This window comes from Manacus vitellinus, unplaced genomic scaffold, assembly GCF_001715985.3.
Source record: "Manacus vitellinus isolate BGI_N305 unplaced genomic scaffold, ASM171598v3 scaffold_0_pilon, whole genome shotgun sequence".
Taxonomy (NCBI): domain Eukaryota; kingdom Metazoa; phylum Chordata; class Aves; order Passeriformes; family Pipridae; genus Manacus; species Manacus vitellinus.
In genome coordinates, this window is record NW_021938789.1 from 13,072,733 (window position 1) to 13,095,507 (window position 22,775).

The 22,775-nt window shown below is 38.7% G+C and overlaps 1 protein-coding gene across 1 annotated transcript; it reads right to left on the minus strand.

Annotated features, from left to right (window-relative positions):
* Positions 1–3,852: 3,852 nt before the first annotated feature.
* CCKAR (cholecystokinin A receptor) lies at positions 3,853–9,776 on the minus strand. The gene is made up of 5 exons (XM_008930322.3): positions 9,626–9,776; positions 8,629–8,880; positions 6,367–6,628; positions 5,520–5,647; positions 3,853–4,897 (listed from the first exon to the last, which is right to left on the minus strand). The coding sequence occupies exons 1-5, from the start codon at positions 9,744–9,746 to the stop codon at positions 4,371–4,373; spliced, it is 1,290 nt and encodes a 429-aa protein (XP_008928570.1). The 5' UTR covers positions 9,747–9,776; the 3' UTR covers positions 3,853–4,370.
* Positions 9,777–22,775: the final 12,999 nt, after the last annotated feature.

Consider the following 22,775-nt stretch of genomic DNA (forward strand, 5'->3'; position numbering starts at 1 on the left):
AGAGGCATGTTTACCAAAGTCCTGATAAACAGAAGTAAGTGTAGTCCTTGAATCTGAAACCATTTTATGTTTGTATGTTTTGATTTGTATAAAAAAGCATCAGTTGTGGAAAAATGGTATCTGAAAAACTAAAGATAAGTAACTGTTCAAATCCTCTTAGCATCTAACTGAATACTTCCAAGATTACTGCTTCATGAGGAAAAGAACATTTTATAAACTGCATTCACCACAGCGATTGTAAGGTTGCAAGGTGGTTCAGCTGCAGTCAGTAAATGCATCCCACATTCTGGTCTGGACATAGTGTCTGTTTATCTGACCATAGATTAGCTTTGATTCAGAAACAATATCAAGGTTATACCATGTGCTAACATGATTCTTATTCCAGATTTTGATGGCAGCCTCTGTCCATGAGGTCCCACAAAAGGCAACTCTCTCCAGATCTGCCTTCTGCCCTATGGCTGTGCACGTGCTCTGAGCAAGTGCCTGCTTTTAAGGGAAATCCTGCTAAATGCTGTTAAAAAAGGTGTGTGTGTGGGATGTTAATTTGCTATGGTTTGGCTGCAATGTTTCTGTATTTTATTGTATTATTTCAGTGTTGACTGATCCTAAAATCATCTATTCCAAGCCAGGAAAGCATCCTGATTAGCCATAATGTGTGCAGGGAGGTTGCACCATCCCTGGGCTCAGAGGCAGGAGGAGCAGGAGGGGATGGAGGAGCAGGTGGGACCCTGGACAGCCTCACCACCTTACCAAGAAGGGCTTGGTAGCATCAGAAAAGAGGCCATGGATCATGTAAGAAGGTGCAAACCTTTAGTGGCTCTAGTTCCAAGTCCACATGCAGCTTTTCTTCAAGAGCACTGGTATTTTGCCTTGACAACAGTGAAATATCTTTACTTTGACCCATCACTAAGTCTTGTATTTAGCAGTATTTTAAGGCATTAGTCTTAAAGCATGCCCTAAAAATAGAGGTTGTAAGTAATAGTGACAGAAGCAGCAAAGGAGGATTTGGATGCTATTTAATGCTATGTTTTTGTTTTCTGAATTAGTGCATATTTCCTGCCCAAGCGTGCCAGGAGCTGGTGTTCAAAAGGGATGACGTGTGAACTCAGGGTTGTAAGGAGCAATTGCAGAACTGTTGTGTTGTGGGCAGGATATATTGCTTGGAGCAATGTATTTCAGGAGTCTGTCAGCCAGAGATGATAGGGAGAAATGAAGACAAGAGTGCTTTCTGGGAAAGTAAATTTGTGAAGGAAAGTAAACCTGTCAAAGAGGAAAAAGTCATCTAGTAACCTAGAGACTGGGAAGCATACAGGAGAAAAAACAGATGGTGTCATGCAGCTGAAAGAGATAAGAGAAAGACAAAGGGAGGAAAAAAGGTGGGAGTCAGGAGAAAGGGAAAGAAGATAAAGGCTTCAGAGATTTATGGACAGTGTACACCTGAAATTTATTGGTTCTGCTACATCTGGGAAACAGTTTGCTTTTAGGAACTGCTCATTGTAGAATTAAACTTTCAAGATAGGATTTTCCCCCACATCCCCTGTAAACTACTGTTAAAATAAGGAGATTTCGTGGTCTCATTTTATTTTGATATGTTTATTCCACCCACACTTATTGCTGAAGATACATTTTCACTGACATCAGCATCTTAATTAAAGGTGCTGGGAGGATGACATGCCTCTTTAGCAATGAAAGGGCAACATTTGGACCCAGGAATGACTTCTGCAATGCACAGATCAGGGGAAATGGCATTAGGATGCAGAAAGACTGAAATTTCCTGTGGTAGGAGACTAGGGCAGAAGAAGACAAAATGACTGGATTGCAATATTGCTTTTTAAAATCTTAATTCCCACTTCTTGCTGGACTTTGGCCTAAAGCTTATGGCTTTGGGAGCTTGATCAGAAGAGTTATTGTGGTGGTTTAAAAAGAAAATAGGTACATAGGGGGCAATGGAGAGGAAAAGTGACTCACACACAGACAGGCCTTGGACAAAAGGAAACGTGTCTGCTCTGACACATTTCATCCCTTCCCTAATTGTTTCCCAACCACCATTCCATCAGGATCTTCTCCTGCCTCCCTCATTTCATCACCTCCAAATTGTGCTCCCTGATAGTTACGAGTGGGGAATCAATCAGAAATTCTGCTCCTTTCAGCCACAGGTACTGGAGGCCACAGGGGGCTGAGATCTGATTAAGGCATTGTTGAAAATAGCTATTGCCTTTCATCTGAAACCACTATCCTTGGGTTAAACCAGTGGGAGCAGGTGAATGATGCACGTCCTACTACGTCACTCTAAAGGTATCAAAGAAACTACATCTACAAAAAGGAATTTGCTTTTGAAAGTGCACACAAAGCTGTGAAGGCAGTTGTCTTGCTATACAGCACATAGCCAGTAAGAGTCACATCCAGTATATTATTAAATTGTGAGAGTTTTTTACTTAAACAACAATTTAAACTATGACCTGTAATAGTTTCAAACTTTCAAATGGCATAAGATACTTCAAAAATATGTTTTCTGCAGTTACTGTTCCACATAAATCCCAAAGCAGCTAAGTTTGTCCTTTCAGTTTCAACACAGGACAGGTTTTTAGAGGGGCTCAACTTGCATCCTTAAGTGAAGTAAAATTTTCATTTCATTGTTATGAATTAAATCCCATAATTTAATTTGTTGGGTATTTGCAAAAGGTCAGATCAATGTCAGTTGTCTCACCGCTGTTCCAGGAACAGTTCTACTTTATTAACGTGGCAGGCAAAACATTGTTTCTATGGATTGTGCACAAATAGTGTTGAGAATTTTTTTTTAATTTCCTGTCTGTGGACAAGCTGAATGCAAAAAAATAATAGCTAAAGTTGTGTGCTAAGTTGTAAGGGTAAACCATTTCAGGCAATAACTGGTTGCAGAACATGGATCTGGATGACTGGAACTCACAGTATATTTCTAATTTAAAATCATTCTGTAAAGAGAACAGATTTTCCTGATTAAAAACCTTGAGAGTGGCTATATTTAATATCCACATCTACATTCCATGCTGTACTCAAATCTAATCTGTGTCTAATAACAAGGTTTTTTAATGATACTGATTCAACTAGAAGATAGAAACATCTCCAACAGGATATTTTCACAAAACAAAATAAGTGATATAACTTCTCTATCTGTGTTCCACGGAGCAAAAGACATGACCTGAACACCCACACTCACCTGTGTGCTGCATAGCAAAGAAACTGAATTCCTTGCTCAATCAAGCACCAACAATAACAGCATTCAAAGCTGGGGTTTCTTCTATGCTGAGTCTGCTTACAAGTATGGATAGCTGCAGAAAATAGTTGCTTTAAAGTTTAGAAAAACCGTTTTCTGACAAAGTGTTTCAGTTCAGTGTGTCTACTATGGCTTCTATAGAAGCCATTCTGCACCTAATGGCTTCTATATCCATGTGGACAGTGCTGCCCCTGGAGTGACTGTGAATACATTTGTGAAATATGTGACGGCCACAGGCACCGACCTGCATCTGCAGTCCTGCATCTTTTGTAAAACACCTCCTTGCCTTATCCCAAGCTTTATTCTTGTGCTACCCAGTGTGACAATTTCCATGTGAGACTTTGGGGCTCATCTAAGACCCTGCCACTTGTATGTGGGGGTGCTTATGGCTGCACAGAAGAAAGCCACTTCTTTGTGCTTGTTCTACAGTGTTTGTTTAAATGAAAAATACTTAAATTAGGTGAATTTATGTTATTGCCTGAGTGAAGAATGCATTCCATCCACAAAGTCACCAATATTTTTATTATTTTATTTTCATTTTATTAAAAAAATTATTTTACATAAAAGTATTATTTTCACATAGACAAGCCCATGCTCCTCACCCCAGAACTTCTGTGAGTGTGATGCCAAAATTATCTCAACATGTATTAGCTCAGCTAAAATAATGTGAAAATATACTACAAATATAACAGAAAGATTTTTTGGTTATAATGCATAGCTAGTGAGGTGAAGACTGCAATACATGTATTCATGTTTGAGAAGAATGTATTAGCATCTTGGAAATTTTAGGAGATACTCAGAATTCCAGCTGAACACTGAGCAAAATTGTTGATGTAAAGGACATCAATTTTTACAATGAAATTTATGGCAAACAGAGCATCTTCTAAGGCTTTTTACAAAGTCCTTTATCTTCACAGCCCTCTTCCTCCTTTGTACTTTTGAAGGGAAAGTGATCTAACACTCAGATAGTGATAGCATCCATTTCCCATAGAATTCTCACTGTGTTTACTGTCAACTGAAGTGTTTCATTAACTCAGAACTAAATCATGTTCAACTGATGCCACAGTCACTCTCCAACACCAGATGATAGGCCGCTTGTTGCCTCCTCTGACACAGCTCAGGGTGGTGCAGACACAGTCACGTGCGTGTAAGAACTTTTGGAGAGGGAAGCCCCTGTCGTCTTCCCCTCCTCTTCATCCCCAGCCTCTCCCCGCGTGGCAGGGGGCCTTTGCTTTGCACAGCAGGTGAAAGTGGCTACAAAGCCCATGCGGAAACGCTTGTTCATGAAGCAGTATATGATGGGGTTCACACAAGCAGAAGTGTAGGACAACAAGTGTATGAAGGAGATGGGAGCCCCTGAGAGACGCTGGTCTGCTGAAGCGGTGTCGAACGCGCGCCAGGCATTGACACTGAAGATGGGAGTCCAGCAAATGAAAAACAAAACCACTATCACCATCAACATACGGATCACGAGTTTCTTGGCCATTAAGTTGGCAGAAGAGCTGTTGCTTCTCACCCTCTCTATCTTGCTGTGGCTCATAGCAGAGAGCTGTTTCAATGGCATTTTCCTTTTCCTTTTGCTTTTGTTGAGGTAGCATCCGTCTCCATCCTCGTATTTGGCACTGCAGGTACTTGTTTTTCTTTCTGTACATATAAATTAGTGTTTAAATAGTTGGCAAAATATCTCTGAATGATGATTTAAAATAAAAAATGAAGAACGCAGTTTAAGTCTAAACAAATAACATAATTCATAGTTGGACAACAAAGGAAAGCACTGGCCTATTCTGAGTTAGTCATGTTATCAGCTGTTCTGCATCCACTGTCTCCCAATATTCTCACATGTTATGTCTATACAAACTGATGCAAAAGGTGTAAGAACACTGTTGAAGTCCAGTGTTGATGGAAGATAGTTTTCAAGATGATATGCTTCCATTTTAATTTGACAATTTTAATTGTGGTGTTTATTGACAGAAATGGTCCTCATCTGTTGCCAGAAAAAAACCCCCTTCATATTTCTATAATAAACAAATTAGAAATTTAATGTACTCTCCCCCAAGCCTTTGCAAACAAGCCACAGGAGAGGTTTATTTGCTAGTGAGTAACAGAATAACTCCAATCAACAAATGCAGCTGGCAAATTCATGACATAACTGACCATAATGATCATTTTTGCAAATAGAAAGTTTTCCTCTTACTAGCCTCAAGATGGCTGCTTGTATTTTCAACTGTAATGGAAAAAAACATCCCAAACCTAAGTGTATTGTTACCTCGTGAAGATTTTCTCTGGCTGGCATCAAATTTTATTCCTCTATAGAGCTCCAAAGAAATTAGGCCATATGCAACCATCATTATAATTCCAGGAATGAGAAAGAGTGTGAGTAGCAGAAAAGTGTACCTAAAGAATAAAAAGACAAACTGAGACCGGGTAACAGCATAAACCAGAAAAACTCCTTTTTATCCAGCTAAGAACTGGGGAAGGCTAGTCAGTGTTTAGTCACCATGCAAGTACATCATGTCTAAGTACTATTGCTGCTTGATAGTGCTGCTGTTTACTTGCTCTGTCTGGAAGTGTAGGACTCAGAGCACTGTCTCCCCACTCTTCTCTCTGACCCTGTTCTCTGTAAGCGACCGAAAGGATTCAGTTCTCAAGACATTTGCAACCTCAGATTCTACTTCTCTACTTCAGAGGACTTTCAAACAAATTAACAGGCAAGGCAGCACACAAAGGGGTGCTTGTATGTGTCTGCATTTCTCAAAGATTAATCAAGGATTTCTCTGAAAATGTTAAAGTTTATGTATAAAGGAATGAAAGCACTATTCCTACTTAACATGACAGATGCTTTCTTTACAGCAACAGTCGGGGCTTAGCAGACCATAATGTGAGAATCATCACCATGTTGGGTATCTTTCCTGTGACAAGGGAAAAGCCATGCAAGTGTCAAAATATAAGCAGCTTAAAAATATGGGTGTTTTTTTTTACTTCCTAAATAAGCATGATAGAGTGTAAAGGTTTGCTGAAGGTTAATACTTGATTTTCCATAGGCTTAATGCTACCATGAAATCCTGTTTTCCACCAGATAATTATGCATTTGCTAACAGCCAGTTATGTCTTACCAAGACTGCTGAATGACATCACTTGGCCAAATGAGCCGGCACATATTTGCTGTGGTGTTGTTATACTTGGTAAAAGGTACCAGTTTGCTGTAGATTGGGTATGGTGACATGATAGTGAAGGAGACACACCAGGTAGCAGCAATCACTCTCAAAGCATGAGATTTTGTCTGCCAGACCCTGGACTGCAGCGGTTTGCAAATGGCACTGTACCTCTCCAAAGATATGGCAACCAGGTTGAATGTAGATACACTTACAGAGACACCTATATGTATAAAACAAAGAAAAAGGTTATTCTCTTGTTTTAAATGGTCATGTTTTTTGAAATGGTCTTGCTAACTTTCTGTATGCATACATAAATTTAAAAATATAGCAAACTACTTATAAGTTGAAATATTTTTGAATACCATATAAAGTCACTGAAGACAATGGGGCAAAAGGTCTTCAGATTGCTCCAAACTGATATTCTTGCTCTCCCTTTCTTTAACTCCAAAAGACCAAGAGAAAAGATACACTCTATCAAACCATAAAATTCTAGTAACGGGAGAAAAAGACATTTTTTGTCCTAATTATTCTCTTTGCTACTGTGGTTTATTCATTCCACTAATTGCACTGAAATTCAAACAAGCATTTAAAATCAATGTGATTATGTGCTTAATTACTCTTTTAATGCAGATGTTCACAGTCCCTTTTCTATTGTTTTAAGTTTTTTGAGTGTCCTTCTTGACTGGTGATCTGATTTTATCATTCAAAAGAATTAAATATGTTACAACTTTTTTAATTAGATGCTAATGGAGTTACGAAGAAGGAGAAATGAAGTTACATAGAAGCAGAGACTTTGTCCTTTGAATGTCCTTAACTTCTCCTGTTCATATATTATAAAATATCTGTGTTTCTTTCATTGAGGTGCCCAAGTTCACCACTGCAAGATTATAAATATTTCTTCTTAACTTTGTCACAGATCTTTCTTTCAGTGAACCAGCTTTCATTTAACAGTCTTTGTGAATTTTCTAATGTGGGTCAAACTATAAAATGCCAATATCTTTACACTTTGCTTTACACAAATCATCTGTAATCTAAAATATGTCTTTCTACGTCTTAAAAAATTGAACATCATTGATGCAATGGTTGTCAGTGTCTGTCAGTTGAAGCCTCTGTTACTTGAACCACTAATGGAAAATATCCATGTTCCAACTGTTAAAATAAAACAACTTCATAATGAGAATGTTCACGTTTGATCCATCTCACTGGATTTTTTTTAATAAAGTAATTTACATAGTGAATAAGAGTAAGATGACAATGCTTCACTAATGTTTTATGGTATTTATGGCAGCAATTCATTATAATTGTTTAAACATGGCCTTTAGTTTTATTGGTTTTATCTACAAAAATATGTTGATTTCCCATTCGCACACTTTAGGTGTGTACTTTCACATTACATCAAAGTTCTCAAGGGCATGGGTTGAAAGAGGACCTTAGGTTTCTGTAATTAACTGAGGATCTCCCAAAAGTGGTGAAAACTTTGTGTGATGTTCTTATTTCTTTTTTTTTCTTTTTCTTTCTTTTTTTTTTTTTCTTAAGAAACCAGCAAATGCATGAGAAGTATTGGAAGTGAGACAAAAATTGGTTACACACACAGACATAACCCAGGCATTTTGAAATTCCTGGCTCCACAGCAAAAAAAGGGCATACATCAAGGTGTATAAAAGTGGTGCTTTTTAGAGTCAGCCTCTAAAACCTATATGTGTGTTTTATGGTCTCCTAGTGAGCTCTGATCCCATCTGACCTGTCCTGAAAAAGTGCTTGCTCTAAATTCCAGTTCTGCAAATTACCTCTACTTTGGCCTATTTTATTTTTTCATGTGTCACTGCTACCAAAAATCTGTGGGTAAAATCCACCCTTAGCAAGTATGTACAACCCCAGCACTTCTGGTGGGTGATCTGAACGCTGCAAACAACTTTGTCAGGTATGGGTAAGCAAATGTGTGTGCGGGGTTCCTCATTAAAGCTGGATCATGCAACACACCTAACCTGATCCAGCAAAACACTTCTATATGTCATTAAAGTTAGGTAGGTGTCTCTGTGTTTTGCTGGATCAGACCAAGGAAACCAGAACCACAAAGATTTGCACTACAAAGATGTTTCTCCATGATATTGGTAACTTCAACAGCGGGTGGAAACAATCAGTTTTTTGTAGGTCTTTAAATACCTTCTCACCTGTCTCATTAGTTAGACTTCAAAATAGGTATAAACTTCTCAGACTTACCCATGAAATAAGTGGCAGTTTTGCAAACAGCACTACCAAAAATAAAATCTTTCAGCAGGTTGGGAATGAGGGTGAAAGGCATGCAGAAAAGGCAGAGCATCAGGTCGCTGACTGCTAGTGACAGCAGAAACGTGTTGGTGACTGTTCTCATCCGCTTATTTCTTATCAGCACTGTAATTACCAGAATGTTCCCCAAAACGCTGAGCAAGAATATCAAACAATACAGCAGAATTCGAATTATCTGATGAAAATCTGAAAATTGTCACAAGAAAAGATCAGTTATGTAGCATTCGACTCAGAGTAGTATTCTATATTTCATCCTTTAATCAAAAAGTAAAAGCCTTTCTGAACTCAATTTTACTAAGGTTTATGTCTTAGTACAATACAAAATCAGTTAAAGAGCTGAAATTCCTAAACTTATTCTGATGTACCTGAATTGCATAGCATTCAGCTACAATACATGCAATACACTGTACATTTGAAGAGTCAAATACAACTTCTTAAAGCATGTTCTGCTCACACCACTTAGGGCGCAGCATCCATCATGAGAGTTCCTTCTTTATGCAGAAGTAAGAAATTATATAGCAAACAAAAATATTTTAATACATGATAGGTTTTTTTCAGCTTCAAAGTGCTATGATTTCATATTTAATAATTTTCATACACAGTATGAGATCTGATCACTCCACTGTTATTGAATTGACTAAAAATCCTGTTTCTCCAAATCCTTAGCACAGCTGTTTACATTTTGTGCCCAGTAGTGCTACTGTTTTAATTTTCCATTATATCCAAATTTTTTCCTAGCTGAATTTTTAACTTGAAAAACCAGAACACGCTAAATTCTTTGCTGCCTGTTTCTCATCCTAACTTATCAGCAAGCAGTTGATTTTGCACTTCCTCAGAGAAAAAGCCTTGTATAGCTCTTTCTTTCCACTGTATCTTTACATCCAACTAGAACTAAAACCGTGTGAAAAAAAATCTGGTTTTCTATACCTACCTTTAGAAGGATAAGGTGGATCATCCACACAGTAAAAAGTGTCATTTTCCAAGATGATATTGCACAGGAAAGCAGTAATGTTGGTATTGTTCCCAAGGAAGCTTGCATCAACTATTTCCATTCTTCAGTATCCACAGATCAGCTCTGATGAAGAAGAGGGTGGTTTGTAACTATCTGCCCACTCTCTCAGTAAATAAATACATTTCTGAATGAAGTCTTCAAGAGAAATTCAAGAGAGGTAGTTGTGCAAGGAAGCTCTTCTGACTCTCTGACAGGAGCACCCAGCACACAGAGCCCTGTTCAGGCTGAACAAGATTTATTCCAGGGGCTCGTAAGGCAGTTCAGAAAAGCAAAGCAGGTGTGCACATACACACTCACATGTATGCACACACACACACACACACAGCCCCTCTGGTACTTTTTAGATCCACCCTCTTCTGTTACTGGACTAGTGTTGGGATTATAAACAGCCTAGAAAAAGATTACTGCATTAACCCCTTGCAAGATTGCTTCTACTCTCGTCTCTGCAATATTTCCCGGAGGCATACTGTTATGCCACAGCCAATGAATGAGAACCAGTGAGTGATGAGAGTGATAAATCTGTCTCTCAAATACCAACATTTGAAATGGTAAGAGTAGCTGAATAAAAGGGCAGAGAGGAGGAAAACATAGTGAAGATTTTGCATTCCTTACATGGAAATGATTCTTATCTTCATATTTTTCAGAGCAAACTGAAGATAGGGAAGGCTTAGAAAAATAAGAGCAGTTACATTTAGCTCATTTGGTGAAGTTCTAGCTTCACACAAAGGCGCAGTACATGCCTGATCCAAACCCCAGCAAGGCAATATAAAAACTAACTAATTTCAATATTCCTGGATCAAACCTTATGAAGGTATATTAGAATTGTTAGTTAACATAAGCAGAAGCCTACACATTTCCTCTGTGCAAGGACTTGTATATGACTTGAATACAAACTTGATTAAACTGATAAATTCGGGCACATTAGTTACACACCAGCTTAAAACACTATGATCTTGAAAGGTTAAAAGTTCTGCTTTTTTAATACATAAACATCATCCTCACTCTTGTTTTCACAAAGTCATGGGCTTTTAACCTCCAGTATACAGCCTGTTTATAGTCTGAAATGTAAATTAATATTTGAAATTGATCTGTTATAACTTAGTGGAAAACAAATTTCACATTTAAAATCTCTTCTACTTAAACAGGCAGAGCAATAATACATCCTTTATAACAAGTCCTAACCCCTTAAAGTTGATATACACAGACTGGAATGCCTGGGTTTCTTTTCCAGTCTTGCCAGCTTTGCTTTATAGTGTGAATGTGGGAATGGGTGTGTAGGGGAGTAGACTGAAAAGCAACATTTAAAGTTCTAATCTCTCAATTATCCTTTTTGCCTCTGGGAGTCCTGGATGCAGCTGGTCATCAGTGGTCCATACCACTGCATGGTCCCACTTGCTGTGAGCAGGGTGAGAGGTTGGCCAGGGCTGCAGGGCAGTACAACAAACACTGTAAAGCCAGTGCATGTCTCTCTCGTTGGTCTCAAATATATGTGGGACAATGTGAAGGACCAGCTTCCCCAGGAGCCCCTCACTGAGCCCCATCCCAAGGGATGGGCCCGCTACAGTGTCAAGACATGTTTCCTAAGGACATACAAGATGGATGAAGCCAATGAGGCCAGCAGCCATGGCTGGAGGTTTCATGGAGTCAGCAAAGAGGTAAACTGAGTCAGGCTGTGTTGGCTGCAGCTTGTCCTGTGAAGCTTTTCAGTACAACCACGTACTGTGCAGACAGCAAATGAGCAGAGAGTACAGTGGTGGTGAGCTATGATTGACTCCAGAGGGTACTAATTTCAACCAAAAGCAAGTACTGAATGAGTGAGGGAATGATATCTTGTGCAAATCCCAGCAACTGTGTAGTTACTGTTAAAACTGGATCATCCTGTTCACATGCTCAGAACTCTAAATCCGTAAGGTGCAGCTTTCCTCAGTAAATTTGTGCAGACCATGTGTCCAGAGATTTTTATCTGTTATTACAGTCCTCACCAGTTTTCCTTTTGTGAGTGCCAGGTTTACAGACTGGCTCATAATTCCAAGGGTTTAGTTCCCCTGGAGTCCTTTTTAAACATTGTCATCAAATTTACACTATTTTTTTGCTCCTGGCAACAGTGTAGTTCTAAACAATAGATTGTACATCATGTTTAATAATTTTACTATTTCCTTTAGAAGTTCTGGATGAATACCATCTGGTCCTGCGCTGAGCTGGATTCAGCATCTGATGGTTAAATTGCCAGAGTAAATGAGTAAGAATTTGCTATGAACTCTTGACTCCCCTCTTGGAGTCAATTTCTGCATGAAACATTTCAAGATCAAAGAGTTTTGTTTTTATAGGCGTTTATTTTTTGCACAGATTTACTCAAATGTACAGCCAATACTCCTCATGTTTGGGCAGTTCTGAGTTGCCTTTATAATATCATTTCTCTCCAATCCTTTTAGCTAATTTCATGACAGATCATTCTCCATGCAGATCACTATCATCTCACTGTCTCCCTGCAAGCTTTTGGAGAGGAAAAAAAGAGGAGATGGTTTTAATGAAATGCTTGCTAATCACAGATGTAATTTTATTATTTAGGAGAATCAAAAATTATTTTTATCATTTTTGATGATCAAATGTCTGTCCCACTTGAACATAATCATGCATTATTTGGGATGTTGGAAGTTTTAGGGAAGAACTTCCTTTGAGCTGGCTGTTTTATTAACAACAATAATTTATTAATAAAATTGGCTTTGTAATTAAGAAATAATTTAGATACCTTAATGTGCCTGTGTAGATAGTTTGGACAAAAGTATACAAAATTTTTTTCCCTATATTGGAAGGAGGCTTGCTAATCCCTGACAGCAAAAGAATCTTTTTATTTTTCTTGTAATTTTAGCCTTAATCCTTTTTCCCCCTGTAATGGCAAATATTGAACACACTGGCTTTGCAGCCAAAACAGTTGCTGTGCTTGGTCATTTCCTGCTATGTGTATATATCTTTTCTCATCCAAAACCAAGCTGCATCAATTTACAGTTGCCTCATTTTTTTTCCCTGAAGAATAAGCTGTTCTGTTTTTTCATTAATTTGACAAAGATCTTTACTTAAATTTAAATGAAATTCCACTTGTAAAATTATGAATTTGGAAAAGCTTATCTTTATTTTGTGTCCCACTTTGGGTTTGTTACCATGTCTTTTTTTGTCCTAACAAATGAAATATAATAAACTAACTAGAAAAAACATCTATGAAAAGTCATGGTTGACTTCTGTTCTCACTTGCCAGGTTTATGCTGGCAGTAGGCCACTGATTCAGTGCTATTATTTACACAGGCAGAACCTACAGGGAGATCAGGATTAGCCCACACTTCTGGAGAACACACAAAATTCTCAGGAACACATTTTTTGTAAGCTTTTTCAAAGTGATTTGAGCTTGAGTCCTGTCAGTGTCTCACAGTAGCTGCAATTAAACAGTTCATATCACACCCATTAGAACTCGATAACATAATGATGGAATTTACTTCAGAGCATCTTGTTGTGCCTTCAGAAATGGTATTTCTGAAATACAATTCACCAGCTGCAGAGGGGATCAAAGGCAAACAAGGTGCTCCTGCTGCATCTGTAGTGCTTCTCCAGATGTCACATGTTACATGCCATGTTGCTTAATAAATGCCTGGAAGACTGCACAGATCTTCAATGATGATATTCCATGTGGACACATTTCGAGGTATCTTTTAAATTATTTGGGGGTTGACCACTTTTCTTTTTTTGAAGTGCCAACTCATAGTGTTTGACTTTTTGGATGTCTGCAGTACCACCTACCTGACCCACCTGTGAGATGCAATACAGCTGGCCCTGATGCCTTCATGGGCATCCAGTCAGCTTGTCATAACACCTTCCTCAGAAGGGAGGAAATGGGGCTTCTCAGATGGTGGCTGTGACTTATGTACAATGTTTAGGCTCTCTGATGAATGGGATGAATAAAGCCAATGGGATGAGGTTCAACAAGACCAGGTGCTGGGTCCTGCACTTTGACCACAACAACCCTATGCAGCACTACAGGCTGGGGACAGAGTGGCTGGAGAGCAGCCAGATAGGAAGGGATTTGAGAGTTTGGATTGACAGGAAGCTGAACATGAGCCAGCAGTGTGCCCAGGTGGCCAAGAAAGCCAATGGCATCTTGGCCTGTATCAGGAACAGTGTGGCCAGCAGGTCTTGGAAAGTGATTCTTCCCCTGTACTCGGCACTGGTGAGGCCACACCTCAAGTACTGTGTCCAGTTCTGGGCCTCTCAATGTAGGAGGGATTTTGAGGTGCCGGAATGTGTCCAGAGAAGGGCAATGGGACTGGTCGAGGGTCTGGAGCACAAATCCTGGGGGGAACAGCTGAGGGAGCTGGTGTTGTTCAGCCTGGAGAGGAAGAGGCTCCAGGGGAGATCTCATCATTCTCTACAACTACACAAAAGGAAGTTGTAGCCAGGTGGGTGTCAGTCTCTTCTCCCAGCAGGACAAGAGGACTTAGTCTTAAGCTGCACCAGGGGAGGTTTAGGTTGGACATGAGAAAGTTCTTCACAAGAAGGGTGATTGGGCATTGGAATGGGCTGGCCAGGGAGGTGGTGGAGTCACCGTCCCTGGAGGTGTTTAAGAAAAGACTGGATGTGGCACTTAGTGCCACAGTCTAGTTGACAAGATGGTGTTAGGTGTTAGATCATAGGTTGGAGTCAATGTTCTCAGAGGTCTTTTCCAACGTAGTTGATCATGTGATTCTGTGATATTGTCTCTGTAAATCTTCAGGTCCAATAATCATGTTAAAGTTTCTGTGCACTTTCAAGGTGAAAGAAAAGCCAGAAACTCACTTTTGCTCCAGAGATTGTTATGCAAGTGTTGTATAAAATTTCGGGAAACTGTTTCAAAGAAATATGTGTAAATGATTTGCCCAGTGAAACATAAGTTCACATAAAAATCCTTCTGACACTCTGTCAGTAAGATGCCATTACTGAGGTCGGGGATGAGTCATTATCCACTCATTCCTCCTACATGATTTACTGTGCACATTGCGACTCATGTTGGCACTCCCCAGCCTACCACTGGGCTCAGCTGCATTGCCTCTCTCCATACACCTGGCCCTCTAACTAACTATTAAAAATTGAGGGCAGAAGTTACATCAATGCTTGCTGAACAACTGAAGCTGACCCTTCTTTTCATGGATTATCATAACTGATGCATAAGTGCTATGAGGAATGAATACACACCCCTGAAAGAGGAATATAAGTATTTTTAAAAGGTGTCTGTTTCTTTTGCAGGTTATACATGGGGTTGTACAACTCTCTTTTTTTCCCCTTCACCCTATGAGTATAAGTTTGCCAGGAAAAAAACACTTCATGACTCAAGCTAGAGTTGCAAGGAAATAGCCCTACATACCCTTATACTGGGGGTGCTAGAATCTCATGCCAACTAACCTGCATCAACACATGTCCCAAGAGGTCTCTTTTTTTGGATTATAATAACACCAACAGGTGTTGGTACCATTAATGGGCTCCTTTGAGCATAGCTTTGCATACTAGACCAGCATCAGTCAAAGCCAAAATCCATCACCTATTCTAAGGTACCAGTTGTCTGAGACTTCTCTGAGGTACAGTCTCGACATGGTTTGTAACAAACAGATAAAATATCAGGGGTTGTCACCAGAAACAGTCCCCATAGGTTATAATGTCAGCAACAAATTGGTATAACTGTTCTTAACAGTACTCAACTCCTTAACAAAGCTCAAAACTGCAACAAGCTGCTAAATAAACCCTCACTTGTAACAATTGAGAACCATAATCTTTTATTTTAAGATTTCAGTTAGGCACATAACAGAGAGTCACCACTATTTTACCACAAGAGATTTTCATTAGTAGATCTCACAGAGGTATATTAAAGAAGTTAGTTATGCTAACTGCAGCCACTATGATTTTCAATTTAAAGATGAAAAATTGAAGCAAAATATTTGGCACAGGCCACTCAACGGGAGAGTGGAAGAATTGGGAAAAGAAAGGCAGCCTTTTCTGACTGCTGCTGTCAGACACACTGCTCTCAAAAGAAGCCACACTACCTTCATAATGTTAAGATCAAATAGATTTCCACTTTTCTGCAGAATTAGATAAAGAGATGTTAGTTTCACAACACCAACTAAGTCATTAAGAGACTGGCTGTGCAGTTGGCAGGGAGGAAATAGAGAAAGTCAGATGATGAGTGAATTGATACCAGCATGTCTGAAGCCAGGGCTTTAATTTAAGATTCCAAAGTTTGTGTATCTTACTATGTACAGACAGAAACTACTTTCTGTTTCATGACATTTCACCTAACATCTACATTTTTAGAGGAGTACCAGTTTCTATTTATTATCTCTTCACGATAAATATCTTTAAGGTAATACTACTGTTATAGGTTATAAACCAGAGAGAGGAATTTTTTCTTTCCCTGCTTCCCTGTAAGAGAAATAGAGTTTCGAATAGGGAAGTGGGAAGGGAGGTAATTAGCCTTACAAAGGAATTAGCTCCAGACTGCATTCCTTGCTGATGGCCCATCAGAGAGGCTGGGGAGGGAGGAGGGGCTGGCTCTGTTCTGAGGGGAGAGGGGCAGACGGCAGAGCTCACTCTCGCTGGGACGGAGTCAGGGACTGCATCCAGGTATTTCTGGAGGAAAAGCCTGGGAACCAGTGTTTTTTTCTGGTTCTTTCGTCCTGGTGAGGCCTGACCACCGGCCCTGCGCCGCCACTGCCTCGTGACTCCTGCCGGGACCGACTGGTTGTTTTTCTTCTTTTCATCGGAGAGGTCTGTGCTTGCTGGGAGAAGAGGGGAGAGCCTTGGAACACCGTCATCTGAGTGAGTCCTGTTGGGGGGTGAACTGCTTTCCCTTACCCCTTCCTTCCACTGAGGGAAGGGCCTCCCATCTTCTTTTCGGCTCCTCCCACGACCCGAGACCACCCCCAGAACCCTCTCCCTGCGCGGTGACCTCCAGTGATCCAACAGTGCCCCCTGCAGGCCACAATTAGGACTGCGCTAAAGGACAGAGAAGTATTCATCCAGACCTTTTTTTTTCTAGGACTACTGTATCTAGTTTTTTTTGTGTTCTGTTACTGTTTTTCCAACATACATGTATCTTTTAATAAAGGGTCGTTATTTCTTCTGTTTTTTCCACACTTCCTCGATTAAAGACCCTTAATTTTGAATTTAAAATTGCTGAGAGAGAGGAGTGTGGTCTATCTTATAACTCATCCTCTTTAGCAAACATTCCAGACTCCTCAGACTGAGACAACTACCAAAATTTATTCATTGACATCTGAGTTCCCAAGATTCATGTAATAGTTGTCTTAAGGGAACCCAAGCTATGGGAAGCAAGAAAAGCATAGTTTCTATTAGACAAATACTGAAAATTTCACTTACATAAGAAGAATTAATTTAATCAGCAACAGTAGTTCTTGAAAGCTTCAGTTTCTTATAGGAAACATTAACTTTCTATGAGCAGTCATCTAGAATGGTATAAATTTGTACAAATCTACACAAGAAATGGAACATACAATTTTATTATATTTTGATAAATTCTCTGTTATTCAGTAGCTGAAGAGGGGCACATAACCTCACTTTTTACAGGTAACTCACTGGCTAAATCTCTTCTCAACAACTGAATTATGAATATGAATTTTAGTTATTTGAGACAATTCAAATCAGGAAGTGGGGATAAAGAGCGAAAATTTTAGAAGGTATTACAAAACGTTTCTCCTTTAGAATACCTTTCTACCATTACTACTGGTAAAACATAGACAGCTACTGTCCTCTATAAACTCTTACCAGCAAACCCCAAAAGGAAACAACACTCCCTCCTTCAAAATACTTAACCAAAGTTTGATCTAATAAAAAAAGCAAAAGACTGTGTGATGGCTAGAGTTTTGTTGTTTTCCCATTGTTCTGATATTGCATGGAAGGGTACTCAGACAGCAAGATGACAGGTTGCCCCCTTCAAGTTGTGGGACCTATATAATGAAAGTAAGATTTTAAATTAGGCTCATGGCCTGCATTTTATTGTACTCAATTATGTACTTTATTGTTTGACTATTGTTCTTTTACTGCAACAATCTCCAGGCCAGTTTTTTTGTATAAATGGACCTCTGCTAGCTGACAGGTTGGACTAATCGTTGAACCCAATAAGACGAGGTACAGGGAGACCTCCAGGACCGAAGACAACTTACCCCAGCTGAAGTTCTGTTCTAGGACTTAATTTCTGGAACATTCATCTTTATTTGTAAATTAGCTAAATTCTCTTTGCACTTTGGACTTCTTTGGTGGGTATAATGCTGTCCAATAACTGGATGTAGAAAGCTGTCAGTTACAATTTTTCGAGAAACTCAGAGAGGCGAGTCAAGTCCATAGTGATAACAAATACTCTTGTTTATTTCAATTGTGCTAAGCTGTTCTGGAAGTATTTGATAGTGATTTCAAAACATTATGCAAATATTGAAACACTGAAAATAATAATTTCCAGAGTTTCAGCACAGATGGGCTGTTAAACGATACTATTGTTGGCCTTACTTGCCACGCTTTTGTCTATATAAATCTTAAGAAAACACATTCTGAGGAACAATTGCCATAGTTAGTTTGGTCTATTTGCCCATGTTTATATAACATTACATTGTGCAGGGAGTTAATGTGACTGAAAGTATGTATGTTTTAAATTCATTTTCATTGTTTAGTCTTTGCTTACGTTACAAAACTGTTTTAAATTTGCCAAGGAGACTCAACTCTCAAAAGATAGGAGAAACAAAAGTCGAAGGACAAATTCTGCTCTGAATTCTCTACACTTACTTTTTGATAGAGCCAGACTCAGTTAGGCTGCTATGGTGTCCCCAGTTATCCGGGGCTTATAAATCAAACATATCAGAAGTTGGATATTTGGCATGTAATCCTTGTATATAGAAAAATTACATTATACACTCTTGATTTTGCTTTAACAAACATTTGAAAATTTGCAGCTAATCTGGATGATCTCTTAATCGTATTTGTGTGTGTGTGCCTGAAGTCAACCTCTCCCATTTGCAATTTCATGCATACTGGTTTGGCCCTTTCTGTAATCAACTGCACTGCTGCTAAGTGTGCTTTGTACAGAAAAAGCAGTGCAGAACAGTCACAGATCATACACAAATTGTGGCTACTTCTTGGATTATTGTCCCTTCTTGGACACCTACCCAATGTTCTCCTTTTAGTCTAATGCATTCATTTTGCAATCCCGCGACATGAGAAAAATGAATAAATTGAAGCAGGAATATTATTTCGCATGAGATAATGATAAAAGATCAGTAAAAATTTGTATTTTGTTTTTGCAAGCTTTGCTTACTTAAATTGCTGGGGCAAGTAAAGGGTTTTTTAAATATTTTAAGTGATATGCCATTGAAATGCTCCCAGATGCTACCATAACTCACTCTGGTTTTAAACTCGGCAGTACTTGAAGTATAATCTTACTGAAATCATAATCTAACAGTGATCTTATCTCTTTAATTTTAATTTACATTTCAATTGGAAAGCCAGAAGTGTCAGCTGCAATTTTATACCTTGTAAAGACAGACCTCCCCAAAGTTTTCACTTAATTCTCAATGACCGCTCATGAAAGTTGTTATTAGAAGTCAAATGGGAATGCTCTGGCAAAATAAAAAGTAACACACTATTTATTTCATTTGCTGTTCAACTGAGTCATTTCATACCAGAATATCTCTTTCACAAGACCTTACATAGAGAAGGCTGGAAATTTAAAGTTGGATTCTGTGGAAAATTTTCAAATAAATTCTAAAAAATCAGATCTGATATAAATTGCTAAATAAATCTTCATTGTCTTTTTCAAGAGGAGTAGTTGGCAGGACATACACAATATTATTCAACCTAAAATGACAGGAGACTTTTGTTCTTCTGGTCTGATGTGTGTTACTACATATCCAAGGTCTTACAGATTTAATGCTGTTTGAGAAAAAACGGGCAGTATAAATTGATATGTTTTTATGAAATCCAGTTTACTTATCAAGAAGGTAGTAGATTTCATTTCCCTTAATAGAACAGGGGAATGAGAAACAAAACAGTATTATTCCTTGCTTACGCTTTTTCTGTCATCCTGACATGGTGGCTCATTTAGTTAGTGACATGACAACAACTTCTTTCCTTCTGTTTCCTCTTCTGTGCATCCTCATGAGTGCTTCTTTACCTATTGCCATCCTATTTGTGTGTAGTTTTCTCCTCTTTTAAGCCAACTTAACTAAAACTGTGAATTTGCAAATGGCACCTCAAGTACAGAGTGTTCACCTGTTAGGCCACGCAACTGAGCTGGGATCATTACCTTTAACAGTGGTGTTATATCCAGTTCTAAGGAGGAAATAAATGGTTAAGTCTCAAAGATTTGTGCCTCTTGGATAAAGTTATGAAAGCTAGTAGTATCATACTGCGCAAGGATATTATTTTTAAAAATAATATTTTAAATTTTTAAAAAAGGATATTAACTCATATCACAGTTAAATTTCACTGAAAGTTAAAACCATTGCATGGCTGTGGATATTTGGGGATTTTGGTGTCCTAAATCACTGCATAATGATGCCAAGATAGGGTGAATATTTGATTATGAAATACATATCCATATATACATTTTGTCCTCCAAATTCTGTACCAAACCTGCTCTATAGCTATTTTAAGTCTTTCATATTCCCATTCATATTCTTGTTGCAAATCTTCACAGTTATATTTGGGAAAGAAAAAAATTAGCTACATATTAAAAGCAGCTTCCTTCAATGACTCGGTGTCATGAAGCTGAACTGGGGAGGTTTACCCGGGGAGGATACCAGGAAAAGGTTTTTCACCCAGAGGGTGGTTGGGCACTGGAACAGGCTCCCCAGGGAAGTGGTCACAGCACCAAGCCTGACAGAGTTCATGAAGCATTTGGACAATACTCTCAGGCACATGGTGTGACTCTTGGGGTGTCCTGCATAGGGCCAGGAGTTGGACTCAATGATCCTGATGGGTCCCTTCCAACTCAGGATATTCTATGATTCTGTGATGATCTCCTGCTATTATTTCCCTGTATGTCAATATATATGTGGAGGGTATAGGCTTATGTGTCACATCTTTGATCTAAACATTTATTATGCTGCTTTTATCATTAGCCTAATTTTGCCAAAATGAAAAGCTCTTCCACTGTTGAACAAATCCAATGAGGTATTTTAATTCTGTATTTTGGGGTGACACTACACACTATCCAGCAGAAATTTACCCTGCTCTACTCTCTATGAGTGCAAGCCTCAATGCAGTTTCAGACAAAACCCAGGAAGTTTTTATCCACACTAACTACCAGAGTATATCCATATATTTATTTAAGCTGGGAGCACCCCTTAGCCCATCTGCTCTGAGAAATATGTCCTTTGGTAAACAGTGGGTAGGAATGTCGGCCACAGGGGTCCTTCCTATGAAGAACAAAAGTGATCAATGATAAATTACATTGCTACGTGACTGCTTACTCATATTAATGACTCATAGTTTCTGCTAGGCTGTACACTTTTTGGTTTATCAGCTTCGTAGCTTGTCTCCTCACTTTCTTTTTTGCAATGAATACAAATTATTCCAACCCTTCCTGAGCCCTTTAGCACTACGACCTTTGTAAATGTTTTCTAATATTCTTTCTGGGAACATGTTGCAACATTGTAAGATTCAACCCTGTACCCTGTTAATTAACAAAGTAATACAATTTTTTATGTACTACCACTGTCCTTTTTTTGATTTAGCAAATTTGTTGTGCATTTCAAAGACTTCTTTACAGAGCTCTAAATGGTGATGCAAAACACAAAACATAACTGCATTTGTATATTTAAATTTTTTGCTTTCAGTGTGCAGAGCTTCATCTGAAATCAAATAATCTGGGTTTGTCTGTGCTCCCTAGAGCTGTGCATAACATTTTCATGCAATTTTTCCTTTAAGCAGATGTGTATATTAATTTGTATGTTTTGGTTCAGTGAAAGCAGGGTAGCCTGCTACTCAACGGCTCTGAATCCAGCCTTCAGAGCTGTGCTTTACATATGTGTGTTCTTCCATCTTACTGTTCCACTCTTTCTCAGGTGAATTCTTGAGCATGCTGTTATGATGAACTTATTCCCACAGCAAAAACTTGATCATTTAGTTGTGTTTTATATAAGCACAACAATTCTTGTAACAGGCAGTATTAGTAGTCAATGTTTCAGATAATTTCTGCAATAATATATTCCTATATGTAAACAGAGAAATGGTATTTAGAAATTTGGGCTCAGTTTTACATTTTGACTTAATCTCTTTTGAACTACTACAGGACAACTGTATTATATTCAACATAGGATTCTTTAGGCCCCCCCCATAGCATGAGATCTATCAGAAAAGAATCTATTCCATAGTTGGTGATGATAAATGATAATTATTCAGTGCCCAGTGCTCCCTTTCGATGATGTAAGGTATTTGTCCATGCAGGGAAAGGGAAGCACCATCAGTGGAGACAAAACTGTAAGAAACTTATGAAGGTTCTGCTTGCTATGTTCAGTTCATTCAGCGTTTCCTTTTTGTGGCACTTCCAGCCATCTTTCCAACAGAGCAGATATCAAGTTAAGGAAGCAAAAATCAAGGTAAAGGATATTTGAAAAGTCTTCGTAATGGAAGTAAAAATCTCCATGACCCAAATTAGAGTACTCCTTTGAACAGTTAGGGTAGCTGGTTAACCATAACCACCAGGAAAGAATTACAAAAACCCTATAGCAGTTTGTTTCTAGCTCCTCTTGGTTTATTCTTCCCTTTTGAATCTTCTATTTGAAAATGTTTCAAACAAGGAAACCAAACAACCTACTAACACTTCACATAAAAAACCCAAACCAAACCAAGCCAAAATATCAAAAAACCCCCCACAAACCAAACCAAACCAAACCAAAAACAAACAAAAAGAGAAAGGATTAATCCACTTTAATTGTCAGCAAATCTTAATCAGAAGAGTAAAAGGTACCCAAGCAGAGATCCTTGTTCTGCCACTGAAGTTTATAGTTCTACTTCTTAAAGATTAAGGAGAAGGCAGCTATGAACT

Coding starts and splice junctions, on each gene's coding strand:
- CCKAR (XM_008930322.3), bottom strand. CDS start 9,746: ATGGAAATAGTTGATGCAAGCTTCCTTGGGAACAATACCAACATTACT. Junction 6,629..8,628: donor AACTGCCACTTATTTCATGG/GTAAGTCTGAGA, acceptor TTATACATATAG/GTGTCTCTGTAAGTGTATCT. Junction 4,898..5,519: donor CCAGAGAAAATCTTCACGAG/GTAACAATACAC, acceptor TTATATGTACAG/AAAGAAAAACAAGTACCTGC.